The 14,756-nt window shown below is 34.9% G+C and overlaps 1 protein-coding gene across 2 annotated transcripts in view; it reads right to left on the reverse strand.

The window, feature by feature from the left end:
* LOC144958572 (uncharacterized) overlaps positions 1-14,050 on the reverse strand; it is a 62,420-nt gene extending 48,370 nt beyond the window's left edge. Inside the window, exons 1-3 of one of the 2 annotated variants that reach the window (XM_078890641.1) lie at positions 13,963-14,050; positions 13,420-13,598; positions 7,139-7,370 (exon numbers count right to left, since the gene is read on the reverse strand). In XM_078890641.1, coding sequence (XP_078746767.1) covers positions 7,139-7,370; positions 13,420-13,451 — 264 coding nt within the window. In that variant the 5' untranslated portion in view covers positions 13,452-13,598; positions 13,963-14,050. Of the gene's footprint in view, positions 1-7,138; positions 7,371-13,419; positions 13,599-13,902 lie in introns of both variants that reach the window. The other variant, XM_078890642.1, reaches the window with a different exon arrangement.
* Between the last annotated feature and the right edge of the window lie 706 nt (positions 14,051-14,756).

Raw genomic sequence — 14,756 nt, forward strand, 5'->3', positions numbered from 1 at the left:
CAATGACGTGCTATTTGATTAGCAGACAAACCAAACGTTGGTAGTTTTTTTAGCGGTGCCACGACGTCGATAGGCAAACGTTTATAATTATATCAAAGTGGTTTAAATATAAATTAAAGCTTAATAAAAAAAATACTATGAAAGTGAGGATTTATCATTTCTCCGAACGTGACGAGACGAGGTCCAAAGAGACTCGCGGAAGGTTTTGTTTGGATGCTCTTTTCACATTAAAGTTTAGTTTTCTCACTTAACACCGGAGACTGATATATATTCGATGACAAATGTATAGAGTAATAAGTAAAGTGTTGCTACTGACAAAATATCAAAACAAATATTAATAAATAATATTACTAGGATATCAATAGCTATTGCTAGATAAGCACAGACAGCGGTTACGCGGCAAATAAGAGCAGTGTATCTCTCCGCGCCTGACTGCAACGCCAACACAGCAAAACGCGTGTATTGTGTGTGTGTGTGTGTGTGTGTGTGTGTGTGTGTGTGTGTGTGTGTGTGTGTGTGTATTGATGTAAAGTGGCGATACAGCACACAATCGAGTCGGCACAGGAGCAGCAGCCGCTTACGTCGCTGTGCGTGGTGGGGACGAGATCGCCGAGTGAAGAAAGGGTGGGAAAAGCATGTCTTGACTTGGCCTGAGACATGAACATCAAAATGATGTGTGGAAAGTTGTCCATTCATTGTTTCTGATGACAACATTGAGGCAAAATAAAGGATTTGAATTTAGACAAGACAATGAAAATGACACTTTATTTAAAATATTATATTCATCTTCTTCTCCCTCCACCTTTTTTATCATTGCTGCTGCTGCTGCTACTACTACTATTACTACTACTACTACTACTACTACTACTACTACTACTACTACTACTACTACTACTACTACTACTACCACTAATAATAATAATAATAATAATAATAATAATAATAATAATAATAATAATAATAATAATAATAATAATAATAATAATACTGCCACAACAACAACAACAATTACAACTACCATTACTGCTACTACTACTACAATTACTAATATATATGTACTACTACTACGACTACGACTACTACTACTACTACTACTACAATTACTAATATATATGTAACAACAAGATATGAAGTGAGTAGAAGACAATAGAGAATAAAAATTTTTTTCACGGCGGTGGTGGGGTTTGAACCTGCGACCTTATTGGTACGACAACTCCGCCTGGCAGGTGAGAGCGTGGCTCTACCGTGTGAGCTATCCACGAACACAAAAATATTCGTTTCAAACCCAAAGTCATTTCTAGATCCCTCTCTCACCCACTTCTTGAGACCGCCGATTCGTTCACCACCATCGCGAAGTAATTTTGACCAGCAGTTAAGCTTAATAGCCAATATTCTCATCACAAACATATAACATAGAAACGATTGAGACATTGAGTATGCTCCGGTGTATGGGGTGAATTTTTAATTCAGAAAAGTGAGTGGAGCAGGCACTTATGTTGGTAACAACAAGATATGAAGTGAGTAGAAAAGTGCCAGAAGACAATAGAGAATAAAATTTTTTTTTCCACGGCGGTGGTGGGGTTTGAACCTGCGACCTTATTGGTACGACAACTCCGCCTGGCAGGTGAGAGCGTGGCTCTACCGTGTGAGCTATCCACGAACACAAAAATATTCGTTTCAAACCCAAAGTCATTTCTAGATCCCTCTCTCACCCACTTCTTGAGACCGCCGATTCGTTCACCACCATCGCGAAGTAATTTTGACCAGCAGTTAAGCTTAATAGCCAATATTCTCATCACAAACATATAACATAGAAACGATTGAGACATTGAGTATGCTCCGGTGTATGGGGTGAATTTTTAATTCAGAAAAGTGAGTGGAGCAGGCACTTATGTTGGTAACAACAAGATATGAAGTGAGTAGAAAAGTGCCAGAAGACAATAGAGAATAAAATTTTTTTTCACGGCGGTGGTGGGGTTTGAACCTGCGACCTTATTGGTACGACAACTCCGCCTGGCAGGTGAGAGCGTGGCTCTACCGTGTGAGCTATCCACGAACACAAAAATATTCGTTTCAAACCCAAAGTCATTTCTAGATCCCTCTCTCACCCACTTCTTGAGACCGCCGATTCGTTCACCACCATCGCGAAGTAATTTTGACCAGCAGTTAAGCTTAATAGCCAATATTCTCATCACAAACATATAACATAGAAACGATTGAGACATTGAGTATGCTCCGGTGTATGGGGTGAATTTTTAATTCAGAAAAGTGAGTGGAGCAGGCACTTATGTTGGTAACAACAAGATATGAAGTGAGTAGAAAAGTGCCAGAAGACAATAGAGAATAAAATTTTTTTTTTCCACGGCGGTGGTGGGGTTTGAACCTGCGACCTTATTGGTACGACAACTCCGCCTGGCAGGTGAGAGCGTACTATATATATGTACTACTACTACTACTACTACTACTACTACTACTACTACTACTACTACTACTACTACTACTACTACTACTACTACTACTACTACTAGTACTATTACTAATATGCACTAACTACTACTACTATTACTATTATGCACTAACTACTACTACTACTACTACTACTACTACTACCCCCCCCCCCCAAGAAAAAACTGCAACTGCAATCGACACCGCACCTTAGTGATTCCCTAAATCAAGACCTGCAAGAACAAGTCGGCACATTCCGGGACACTTCGGACAGAAAACGACACTATAACGAATGAAAATGACGTCACTCCGCTCTTGTTGACTTTCGACCGTCCGTTGGGTGACCAGTTTTCACCATTGATGCTATAGTTTAGGTAATATACTCACATCATTCACCAACCGGGTATAACGTACCAACACACAAAGCTATGTGTAACATTTTATAGTCCGATAGATATTTAAGTGAGAACAAATCAACAAAATGGCTGTCTAATAAATAATAAAACAATAATAAAGAGCTGAGTGACGTCAATTTCGTTCTTTCTATAAAAACTACTCAGGTTTTATAATATTATAGTCTTGTGTGTAAATATGATTGATCTGGTGGGTAGAAATGGTGAGTATTCTACTTAAACGCATACTATCAATAAAAGAGGACATTCAAATCTACATATAAAAGATTATTTCATAACCGACTCCCAAAAGAATAGCCAAGAAACAATAAACAAATAAATAAAACCTGAGAGGGAGTGAAAATGAGCTTATTGATAATTAACCTGTAGATCTTTGACCAATCAAAAAATGGAATTTGTGACACACTTTAACACGTGGTCGGACATAGTTGTAAACAATAACGTGAATGAAATCGACCTATCTGTGATCATTGTTACTTTTTTTTTTTTACCGCCAAATCGGGTTATCGGACGATTTTCTCGACCATATTATAAACGGTTAAATCTACACATAGTTTTCTGTAAATAAAATAGTGGGTATTTTACTAAGACACATGCGATCGATAGTAAAACATGTGTAGTTCGCTATGTTTACCAATCACTGTCGTTGTTTACATTATGACTTAACAAATTATTAAAACTGACACACGAACGTGTGTTTTATGGTAATAACATAAATAGGAGAAAAAAAAACACAAATGAATGTACGCCACCTGTGTCGTAAAACTAAACAATGGGAGCGATCTATATTCATGTCTTCGTCCATCAATCACATGAATTGTTGATGTCCAACGATTGGTTATTTCTTAACAAAAAGTAAACACGCTGCTTTGTTTATGAAAGTTGTAAACATACACATGTGTCAAGCTGAACAAAATGACCAATGATGTTAGATATTTTTAAAAAAAACTATGAATACTTTTCACTATGTAGGGCATTTTGAGCACATTTTACAATGTGACCAATGACCTCGAGCACAGGGAAAGGGAATATAGATCATGCCCATTGTAAACTAGACACAAATATATGTTTAACTTTATTAACCAGTAGATATTTGACCAATCAAAAATATGGGCTTTGTGACACATTTCAAACAAGCTCGGTTAAACATTGTATTTTGGTTGTTTACAAACAATAGAATGAATGAAGTAGAAATCGCTCTGCTCTTTGTTATTGTTTGAAGACGATAGTTGGGTGATTGTTGTTTTTTCTTCTTTCTTAATCATTCTATTGATGTTATGCGCATAGTTAAAATACTCACATCCTCCAGCCGGATACCAACACACACACACACACACACAAAATAAATATGCATAACCTTAAACGTTAATTGAAACATTTTAGTGATGACTGCTAATTAAAATTGCTGTCTAAAAACAATTACAAAGAGCTGAGTGACTTTGATTTCGTTCCATCTATTGAAGCCATGCGTTTAAATAAAACTCCCACAACATCCGTCAGCGGGATAGAACTTACCAACACAGAAAATTCTTGTGTAACCATGGACGTTTAAAGAAAAACAACATTGAGGTTACTAAGCTCTTTGTTTTTGTTTTTAGACTGCCATTTAATCAGTTCTCACTAAATTCTATCAATTAATAGATAGTATGCGCTTAGCTTAGAAGCTCACCACATTGCCATCCGGAAGTATGATGGACCAACACACAAAACTATGTGCAACCATGAATATTTATAGATAGTATGCGCTTGGCTAAGAAGCTCATAACACTGCCATCCGGAAGTATAATGGACCAACACACAAAACTGTGTGTATCCATGAACGTTTATAGTCTGGTTCATACAGTTTAGTGAGAAGTATTCATAAACGTGGATGGACAAAAAACAATAACAAAGACCCTAGTGACGTCAACTTCAATCTATCTATAGAGATAGAACGAAATTGACGCCACTCAGGCCTTTGTTATTGTTTTTTGCCATCCATGCTTCTGAGTAATTCTCACTAAACTGGATTATTAACTGGACTTTACACGTTCAAGGTTACACAAAGTTTTGTGTGTTGGTCCGTTATATTTCCGGATGGCAATGTTGTGAGTTTCTTAGCCAAGCGCACAGCAACCATCAACGTTCAAGGTTATACAGTTTAGTGTGTTGATATGGTATATCCGGTTAGCGGATGTTGTGAGTATTTTACCTAAACACAAAGCATCAATAGTCTGATATAATTTAGTGAGAACTAATCATTAAAATAGCTGTCTAAAAATTTTTTTTAAAAATAAAGAGCTGAGTGGCGTCAATTTCGTGCCTTCTATAAAAGTTAAAGGTCACACATACATTTCTGTGATGGTAGATTGATCACAGGCGTGTAAATCTAGTGAGTACTGTGTAGTTTGCTTAGTTTAGCACAAGCTGTCTTTGTTAACATTCCGACTGTCCAAAATGGCGTGATTATGTTCCCTTCCACTACATATAATATCGCCTGATATAATATATATATATATATTTGGTGAGGAGAACATTGTAATGGAGGGGAAAATAACTATGCCCCTTTAGCTGTTTCCTGCAGACCGGAATTATTATTTGGTTAACAATGGCAGTGATTACTAATATAAGCAAACTACACATGTATTACTACGGTACTGATTGTATGCGTTAAAACAAAACACTCACATGTTCTACCTGCCAGATCAATCTTACCAACATACAAAACTATGTGTAACTCTTAAATGAACTTCAGAAATTGAGAAATTCCCCTGTCGAGGAAGACTGATTTTTGGGGTTTTTTTCTTTCTTTCTCGCTTTGACTGGTGCAGTTTCATACACACTTGTTCAGATCTTTATAGTCTGAATGAGAAAATTAGCGAGAAATAATCATATAACCAACGGACCTAAAATAATAACAAAGCAGAAACGTGACTGAATGCATTCCATTGTTTGTAAACCACCAGTTATGTTCGTCCGAACAGGCTTGAGAGTATGTCATAAATCCTGTGTTTTGATTGATCAAAAAGATACTACCTAATTGATCGATGACACATTCGATTATTATTATTGTTATTCATATTATTATTATCATCATCATCTTTAACGATTGTAAGAAAAAAAAATTGATCAAGCAAAAACAAGGTCGTTTTTCATTATTCAAATCGTCATCAGTCTTTTCTCATTGCTTAAAGGCACTTGTGGTATCTTAGTCGATTCTTTAACTTAAAATTTAGCCCCGCTAGACATTTCTATATTCATTGCCTTTATGTAGGAAATACTCCAAAAAGTACATCATTTTGACATATCCCATGAAAGCCAAACCTCCCTTAAAGGACAAGGAGACCAGTTATGACAGACATTGTCAGATATGGGCAAAACATAAGTTTGGGAACTGAGAAGGTAACAAAATTTTAGTTATTTTACATAAAATTGCCTTCTGCGAGACAATCTCATTGTCTTTCCAATGATGTAACATTGTAATTGTGATCATAAAAAAAAAAAATCCCTCTCTTTCGTGACTTTTGTTCATGTACTAGGCAACACGAGCACCTCAAGACTGACTGATTCATATATACAATTAATTTATCGCCAATTTGCATAAATTTGTTTCTATCTAACAATTAATACGGCTTGCAAGGCTCTCAAGAGAGCATACAATTTAACCTTTGACATGTGGGATAATATTTTACAGTAACATATCATCAACACAACATTTTTCACTAAGAAAATACGTTACTGGTCTCTTCGTGAAACTGGTTAGTTCTTCATTATGACATGATAATTAATGAGAAAAATTTTGATTTAAAACAAATCCTGTGTCCTTTATGAGTCTTATAAATCTTTCAGGGGTTAACATAATTTCAATATTGAAAATGTTGCTGCCTGAATGAAGTTCGAAGAAATAAAAACAATAGAAAATTGAATGGAAGCTATCATTTAATAAATTAAAACAGATAATGAAGACATTGAGAAAGGGGAAACCCGAAACGTTCACATTATCTATTTTCATTTAGTACATTGAAGCTTTCATTCAATTTCCTATTGTTACATAATTTCAACAGGGCAGTCTGGACTTTGCTTTTGTATTATTTAAGTAAAAGCCAATTGAACAACTACAAAAAATAATAAACCCCCCCCCCCCCCCTGTCCGAAAAAAACAAAACAAAAAACAACAAGAACAAAAGAACATGTTAAGACAGAGAGAAATACAACAAACAAAAATAAAAATGAACAAACTGAATAAAATCAACAACCCAATAAAACTGGCTATAGGAAAACAACCAAACCCATCAACCAACCTCTAGTTCTTCATCATAATCCTCTGCGGAAGATCTTTTCCTATCTTGTCCTTTCTTTTTTTTCTTCTTCTTTTTCTTTCCCCTCCGACTGCTTTCCTCATCCTGTGCCTGTGAGGTGGGTTCTGATTGTTGCGATGACGATGTTGATTGGTTGTTTTTATTGGTCTGGGATGATGGGGGTGGTGGCAGAGGAACCTGAGATAAGTCTATATCCGGAATGATGTAATCATCTCTATTTGGAAAAAAAAAAAAAAAAAAAGCATGGATGATGAATTATTCAATCTTGACTGTAAACACAACTACAACATTAAACAGCAAATAATGGATAAAAATTAACATTTACACAGTGCATTTCCACGAATTTTACCATGCTTAATGCACTGAAAAGGGCTTCTACTGTTCCCCCAGTAGGCATTATGGAACCAATTTTCAATTTTATACAGTGAAAGGGGCCTTATAGACATTTTGTTATTTTCGTGTTATCATTCTTACAATATATGTCACAGCCTATAACCAGTTACTAATCATGTTCAAGGAATGTTACATAAATGTGTATAAACAGCAAGTATGTATGAAACAGCTAAAACTTGATATCTGAAGGCACAATTCTTTCAATTAAATATCCAACTCGACCATCTGACTTTCTTTTTCTTTTCCCCCAGATTGCTAAATCGGGACAGTTGAATGTTACAGTATTGCATTACTTGGTCAAAACCAAGGTATTGGAATCATCTTATCTCCCCATTACCCACCCTCACAGGAAGATAAGCACTCATGTGACCTATCTCCTTCTCATGTAGAATTATAAGGATTTAGTCTTGCTCTTTCTCCTTTTAACAATCTCAAAATGTGATTAGTTTGTCTAGTGACCAAAACAGTTATATTGGTATTGTTATATTTATTCAATTAAAATTTTAGCCCTCGAGCTGCCACCTTGAATCTTTTGGTACAACAGCTGTATCCCTAGACAAAATGTTCCAAATGCTTTTTAAGGCTAATTGTGCTTAGGTCTAAAACATAAAAGAATGAAGGTATAACATAGCTTTAGAAATATTTGCTTTGAAACAAAACAGTCATGAATCATTTATAGTCTAGCCTGAATCTAAATCAATGAGAACAATGACGACCAAAACCTTCACAATTCATGACTAAATTTGATATGCCATTGAAGCTTGCTTCTCAGATTGTTTTTAGGGATGCTTTTTTTTTTCAGTGTTCATGTATCATTCTTTGAATACTGCTACTGTTATTCTGAGTCAGATCTACAGAACATGTAGTCAGACCTCCAAAAGACAAAATAATTCAATTAAGTAATTTGACAAACGGTTTGGACAAATGATTCAATCAACACACTTAAACACTAGGTATCCAATTAAATATATCAGCTATTTGAATTTTCTGTTTAATGGTGTCATAAGAATTAAATTTGCTCAAAGATTAATAAACGTACAACCAACAAAAAGAATTCTTCAAAAATCAGAATTCAGAAAATCATGTCATTCCTATATCTAAAAAAAAATTGAAAGCTCATGGATAAGGTCTCAAATAAGCGAACAATGAACTTATTTATATTTCTGAACCATTTGGCACCACCTTATGTGACGTCATTATTTACAGATCGCCTTGTTTACAAAACAATAGCAAATTGAAAAATCCAGAAACTTATTAATTCATTATTATTGATCAACACCAAAAAGAATGCTGAAATAAAGCACTAATGATTGGTGCTGAATCTTTGGCCAAATTGAGGAGGTAGAAAAGTTGCCAGTATCTCAAACTTTAAAATTTCAGAGACAATTGTTTTATAAGTTGAAGAAAGAATACAACGAAACGAGGAGACTCAGCTCAAACTTTAAAACCACTGAAAATGTTTGCAATCGACAACTGAATACCAAAATACAAAAAAAAAAAAAACAAAAAAATTACATGTACTTCTGCAACAATTATTATCATCTCACCATCATCATGCTTAACATTATAACTATTGTTTGTTAAGCATCACCACAATTATCGTCATTATCAGAACAAAAAATCTATAAAGAAATCTAAAAAAAAAGAAAGGATCAGATTTTCTTCACAGTACCATGAACCAATTATGATTATCTCTTCTATGTTCTTAATTTAAAAGAAAAAAACAAACTTGAATATTGATATTTCAGTATCTTTAACCAAAGCCGGTACCAAACCAAGTTTATTGCCACATGGGGTAGATTTTTCTCTATTTTCTTTGGTGATTTCGGCACAGAAGAAACTTAATTTTATCACCAAAATTACCGCCTTTAATTGTTTCAATAAAGGTATTTCACTTATTGGTTAAATAAGTTATCATTTTAAAAACCTTCCATCAATTAATTATATATTAAGCTTCATTAATGTAACACACAGTGAAAGCATAAATATGATCTGATATGCAAAATTTTATGCAAAAGTTAAAAATGAAAACTAGTGAAAACATTAAATAACCAACTAAAATAATTCTAATAAATTTGGTTATTGAATCATTTTTAAATAGGATCATTATCATCATTACCAATATTGAAAGAGGAATTCTTCTGCGTCGTATAAACATGAAAAAATAATTAACTGAAAAACAGGCTTCCGTCCATGTTCAGCTGTAAACAAATGAAAATTTAGAAAATCACATATTTCGTAGATTCCAGAAAATTGAAAACCCTTCAAAACCATAGTGCAAAAGATTTGCCTCAATCAGAACAGCCTCCAGTAACAAGTCATGACTAAAAACTAAGTCAGTTCAAAATGCCAAACCAACTGCTAAAGAAAAGGGTGTCAGCAAACCATTTGTCCTTTTTTGTTTAAATCGAGCTGGTTTAAAAGCTGACAGCCCTGCCAATCAACCTCTCCTTACAGACATAAACACAGATTAGAATGGACCCATTGGACATTGGTCGAGCAATTTGAGGCCACCTTTGAAATTGACTCAGTTGACAGATGGTCACAGTCACAGTGTTTTCCACCAATCAGTGAATGGTTTCAGTTTCAGGAAGACAGAATCTAGCCCTTAAAGAATAGATGGTATGGAACAGTCACAGTAGGAAGATTTTTTGTTTGTTTGTTGCTTTAGGTCTCTTCCAACACAAATGAGGTTATATGAGAGACCGCTGAAACAAAAAAACAAGCAATCTAACAAAAATAGTACAAATGTAAATCAAAATCATAACCTAAAGATATCATAAGCTAAATTATAAATAACCAAGAACAAACAGGCAGAAGATTTACAGAAAAAAAATATCCCCTGTCAAAAATACAATCACAAACCAAAGAAGCAGGATAGGCTAGTAAAGAGAAGAAGAAACGACATCACTATCGGATCGTACACCCATGCAAACATCATAGGTATATGATTCAAGGGTGATGCTCCCATCCGACCACCCGCACAGTAGGAAGAAAAACATCCCTGGTTAAGATAAATTGACAATTGCGAGCTAATGATTACACCAACCAGGTGCTAGTTTTTTTTTGTTTGTTTGTTGCTTTAGGTCTCTTCCAACACAATTGAGGTTATATGAGAGACCGCTGAAACAAAAAAACAAGCAATCTAACAAAAATAGTACAAATGTAAATCAAAATCATAACCTAAAGATATCATAAGCTAAATTATAAATAACCAAGAACAAACAGGCAGAAGAATTACAGAAAACAAAATATCCCCTGTCAAAAATACAATCACAAACCAAAGAAGCAGGATAGGCTAGTAAAGAGAAGAAGAAACGACATCACTATCGGATCGTACACCCATGCGAACATCATAGGTATATGATTCAAGGGTGATGCTCCCATCCAACCACCCGCAAGACCAGGTGCTGGAAGCTGATGTCATCCTGCTACTCATTAATAACAATGACCCAATCACGACATTCATGCAGGACAACAGAACTGCCAATCCTTCACATTCCAAAAATGGAAGCAGAATGCCAGAAGATATGAATATGAGACAAAAAAATAGGAATTTCTTAATGGATAATTCTGTATCAAAATTACCATATCTTTGCCACCAAACACATACAGAGAGTATTCTGGTACAGCTGGTAAATCTATAATTATCACATGTGTCAGGTAATGGAATCGGGAGAGGGAAAGGAGTACAATTTATTTTCCCACTAGCTCCCTCTTGGCTATCATTTTTCAAAAGTCACCTTTTTAACCCCCCCCCCCCCCCCCCCTCTTTTTTTCATTCTTATCATTATCATCATTTTTGAAAATCTGAATTTTAGAGACAATGGTGGTAAAAAAAGAGTGAAATTTGGAATGATTCCGCCAAAAGCGGAAGGATTGGCAGGTATGAAGACAATGCTCCCCCCACACCGAGCGATTGTCATAAGGCACTTTCTTGAAATGGAGCAAATTCCATATTACTTGATTGGCCTTCGGTGAGTACATATATGAATCTCACTGAAAATAAGTGGAGTCATATGAAAAGACAGCTGAAAGAAAACGAGTATACTACAAACACTGAAATTAAAAAAAAAAAAAAACATTTGGGAAGAATTACCATAAAAACAATACAACATCAAACCAAATCGGTGCTTTTCATGTTTATTGCCCAAAGTATTGAAAACCTTACTATTAATATTAAGTCCCAAGGCATGCTGTGTGTTAAACGTTATCAAAAGTTGGTGCCTATTTTTCTGTTTATGTAAAATGTCTTTAGATTTCAATTTCATTTGTAAAATAAAAAGATTTTATTGAAAGCTTCTTTTAATTTTAACACCATTATTGCAAAGTCCGAATTTTTAATGGTCATTTTTAATAGGCAATATATATCAGGCTGTTTTTAACGTTTCTCTGCCATGGTAATATCTCTAAGTGCAAAATACATTTCTCTTTAAAATGACATATCAGTGTTAATCTTTCAACACAAAAAAAAACATTTCAGTTTTTAAACCTTAATGATTTAGCCCTCTCCAATTAACTGATTTTCAGTAGAGTGGTTATGGACGAACTATTTTCTTAATGAGTTTTTGAACTGCATTCACCAAACAACCAAAACAAACGTCATCAACAACATTTTGGCATAGTCACCGATGTATCCAATGCTATTTTGAAAGTCTACTGCTTTTTAAGACTTTAAGGGGGGGGGGGGGGGGGGGGGGGGGGGGGAGAGATATCGTCCATCACTGATAACTATACCTAGGATAAAAACTGTACCTAGCTATCTCTCTTATGTGTGATATCTCTTTTAGTTTAGTAATTTGTACCAGTTGTTGTATGTTTGAGATTTAGTAGTGCTACTTGTTGACATTATATACAAGTATACAAGTAAACATTATTTTATAAATTATAGCCATAAATCTTATCCTGTGATTGTCACAGGAAGCGCAATTAAGAATATTAAGATGGAGATTGATTTAACTGTCCTTATTCTAAGCCATCAGTCTACATTAAAAAGCCTGTGATTTTTTTTTTTTTTCAAATTTAAAACATAATCTGTAAGAATTCATCCGAAAAATGATTTTTTAAAAAAACATAATGATAACAGAGATAAAGGACCAATGAATTTATATTAGCACATTCTACTTTTTTATAATGGTAAAACGATATGATTGGACCCTCCCCCTCCCTCGCCAGTAAAAAAAAAAGAAGAAAAGTCAGATATATTCTCTGCAGCGCCCTCCTTTAAAAAAAATAGTGATATCTGAAGAATTCATCAGCAGATTTGACCTTTCAGTGAAAAAATTCTGGAAAATTTATATTGTCAAATCTAGGATTTAAATCAATGAAAATTTGATAAATGATGGCGGTGGTGGTGCTGTTGTTATAATGATGATGTAGCAAATGCTGTTTTTGCTGATAATGATATAGTATGATGATGGCAGTATCGTTTAGAATAATAAAATGCAATTAAAAATCGGGAAATTATCTGATAATTAAGGAAAATGATTATGAAAACAAGGAGATTGTCTGCAAAAATCGAGAGAGTCAGCAGGTAGAGTAATAGTAACAGGATTTATCTAGCATATCATAAATGACGCCTGTGAATCAACTCATCTTATTCCTTGTATAACAACACTATGCATATCAACCCTTACACTTCATATGCGATTCTCTCTGTTATGAATGTCCTTTTTATTATTATTATATTATATATATTATTGAAATAAAACTCATATGAAAGAATATTTCAGCTCTGTACTGTGTAGGCATCTCGATTGCGAATAATAACACAACAGGCATGATTCGTATTCACTAATTCGTGGACCCATTCTCAACAGACAACAGATTTGGATTTGGGTACGAGATGTGGTGAACAACACATAACTTACTCAGTAGGACAGGCTGGGTCATAGTCTTCCATTTTGTGTCTTGTTTCTCCTTGTAAACTTCAGTGTTTTATTCACATTGAGAGTGGGGTAAGCTTGAATTTGAGCCGTTGGAGCAGCAATGTCGTCAGTGTCAGTTGAAAGATCTGCATCTCTAGATTCATTCACATTCATTCATCAACCTATAAATAAACAACACATCATTAATATTTCCAACCACTGGAGTGGTAAATTAAGCTGTTAAAGTGTTTATGTGATTTTTACGTAAACCATCGGCAAACAGGCCCAAGCCCTGGGCTGACCGAGAAAAAGATTTGTAACCTCTTACTAAACCTCTATCAACTGCTTTGGCTGTGGCTGTGTGTGTGGCGAATCCTTTGGTCATCGATAAAAACGGTTCAGCCTCACTTTGTCATTCAAGATCTGAAGAGTAAATTGGTAATACCTTTCTTTTCAAAATGCATCACTAAAAAGAATGAAATCTACTTTCCTGTTCCTCCTCAATGGATTCAGCACAACAGTAATGTTTCACAGTGTTCTTCTTACCATGAGTTTCCAAGCGAACGGTATTTTCGCCCTCTTCACACTTTTTACTTTACTTTCACACATCACATTACACACAGCTTGGTGTGTGTTGGTTTGCATCAAATGGAGAGAAACAGGAAGTTGTCATGTTGACCCACATTCCTTGCGAAGTTAGCTCCCGTGACTCCTTTTATATGGGGATTAGAGGGAGTATGAGTATCCCAGAAATATCAGTATTCTAGATAGTCTATTGTATTCAAGAAATATAAAAATTAGATTATTTGAGAAATATTCAGTGAAAAGAATGGGGCCTGAATCTGGCCGGAAGATTTTAAACCAAGGCTTTAACCCCCACTCAGTCTCTCGTCTTTTTGTTGCCCCATGTGCCATTTACAATGAACCACAAAAAGTCTTGCATTGCACAGGACTTCAAATAGCAATAACTTTCGAATCGCTTAGGTATTTGGATCAAGTAATAATACGATTCACAAACGTCAGCCTCTGATCTGTGGATTACTATACGTATCTTGATTAATAAATAAAAAGTCGGGGTGACGTCCAATTAAATTAATGACATAAATAAAAAAAAGTTAAACTTTAACAGCAGTGGCTAAGGTCACATCGGTTTGGCCACCATTTTATTTCTTTGAAGAAAAAAAAATATTCTGGAAATGCCAATTGGTTTCTGTACTTTTGTGACGAAATAACAACCACGGTGATGAGACGACATGTTTTTATTAGACCCTTTCAATCCCAATCTTTGTTGACATTGAGTGAGACAGCAAATCTCCACAAAATGAATCGCACAAAAATTT

Source organism: Berghia stephanieae, chromosome 13 (genome assembly GCF_034508935.2).
Source record: "Berghia stephanieae isolate SIO BIC M18660-M18661 chromosome 13, UCSD_Bste_1.3, whole genome shotgun sequence".
Classification (NCBI taxonomy): Eukaryota; Metazoa; Mollusca; class Gastropoda; order Nudibranchia; family Aeolidiidae; genus Berghia; species Berghia stephanieae.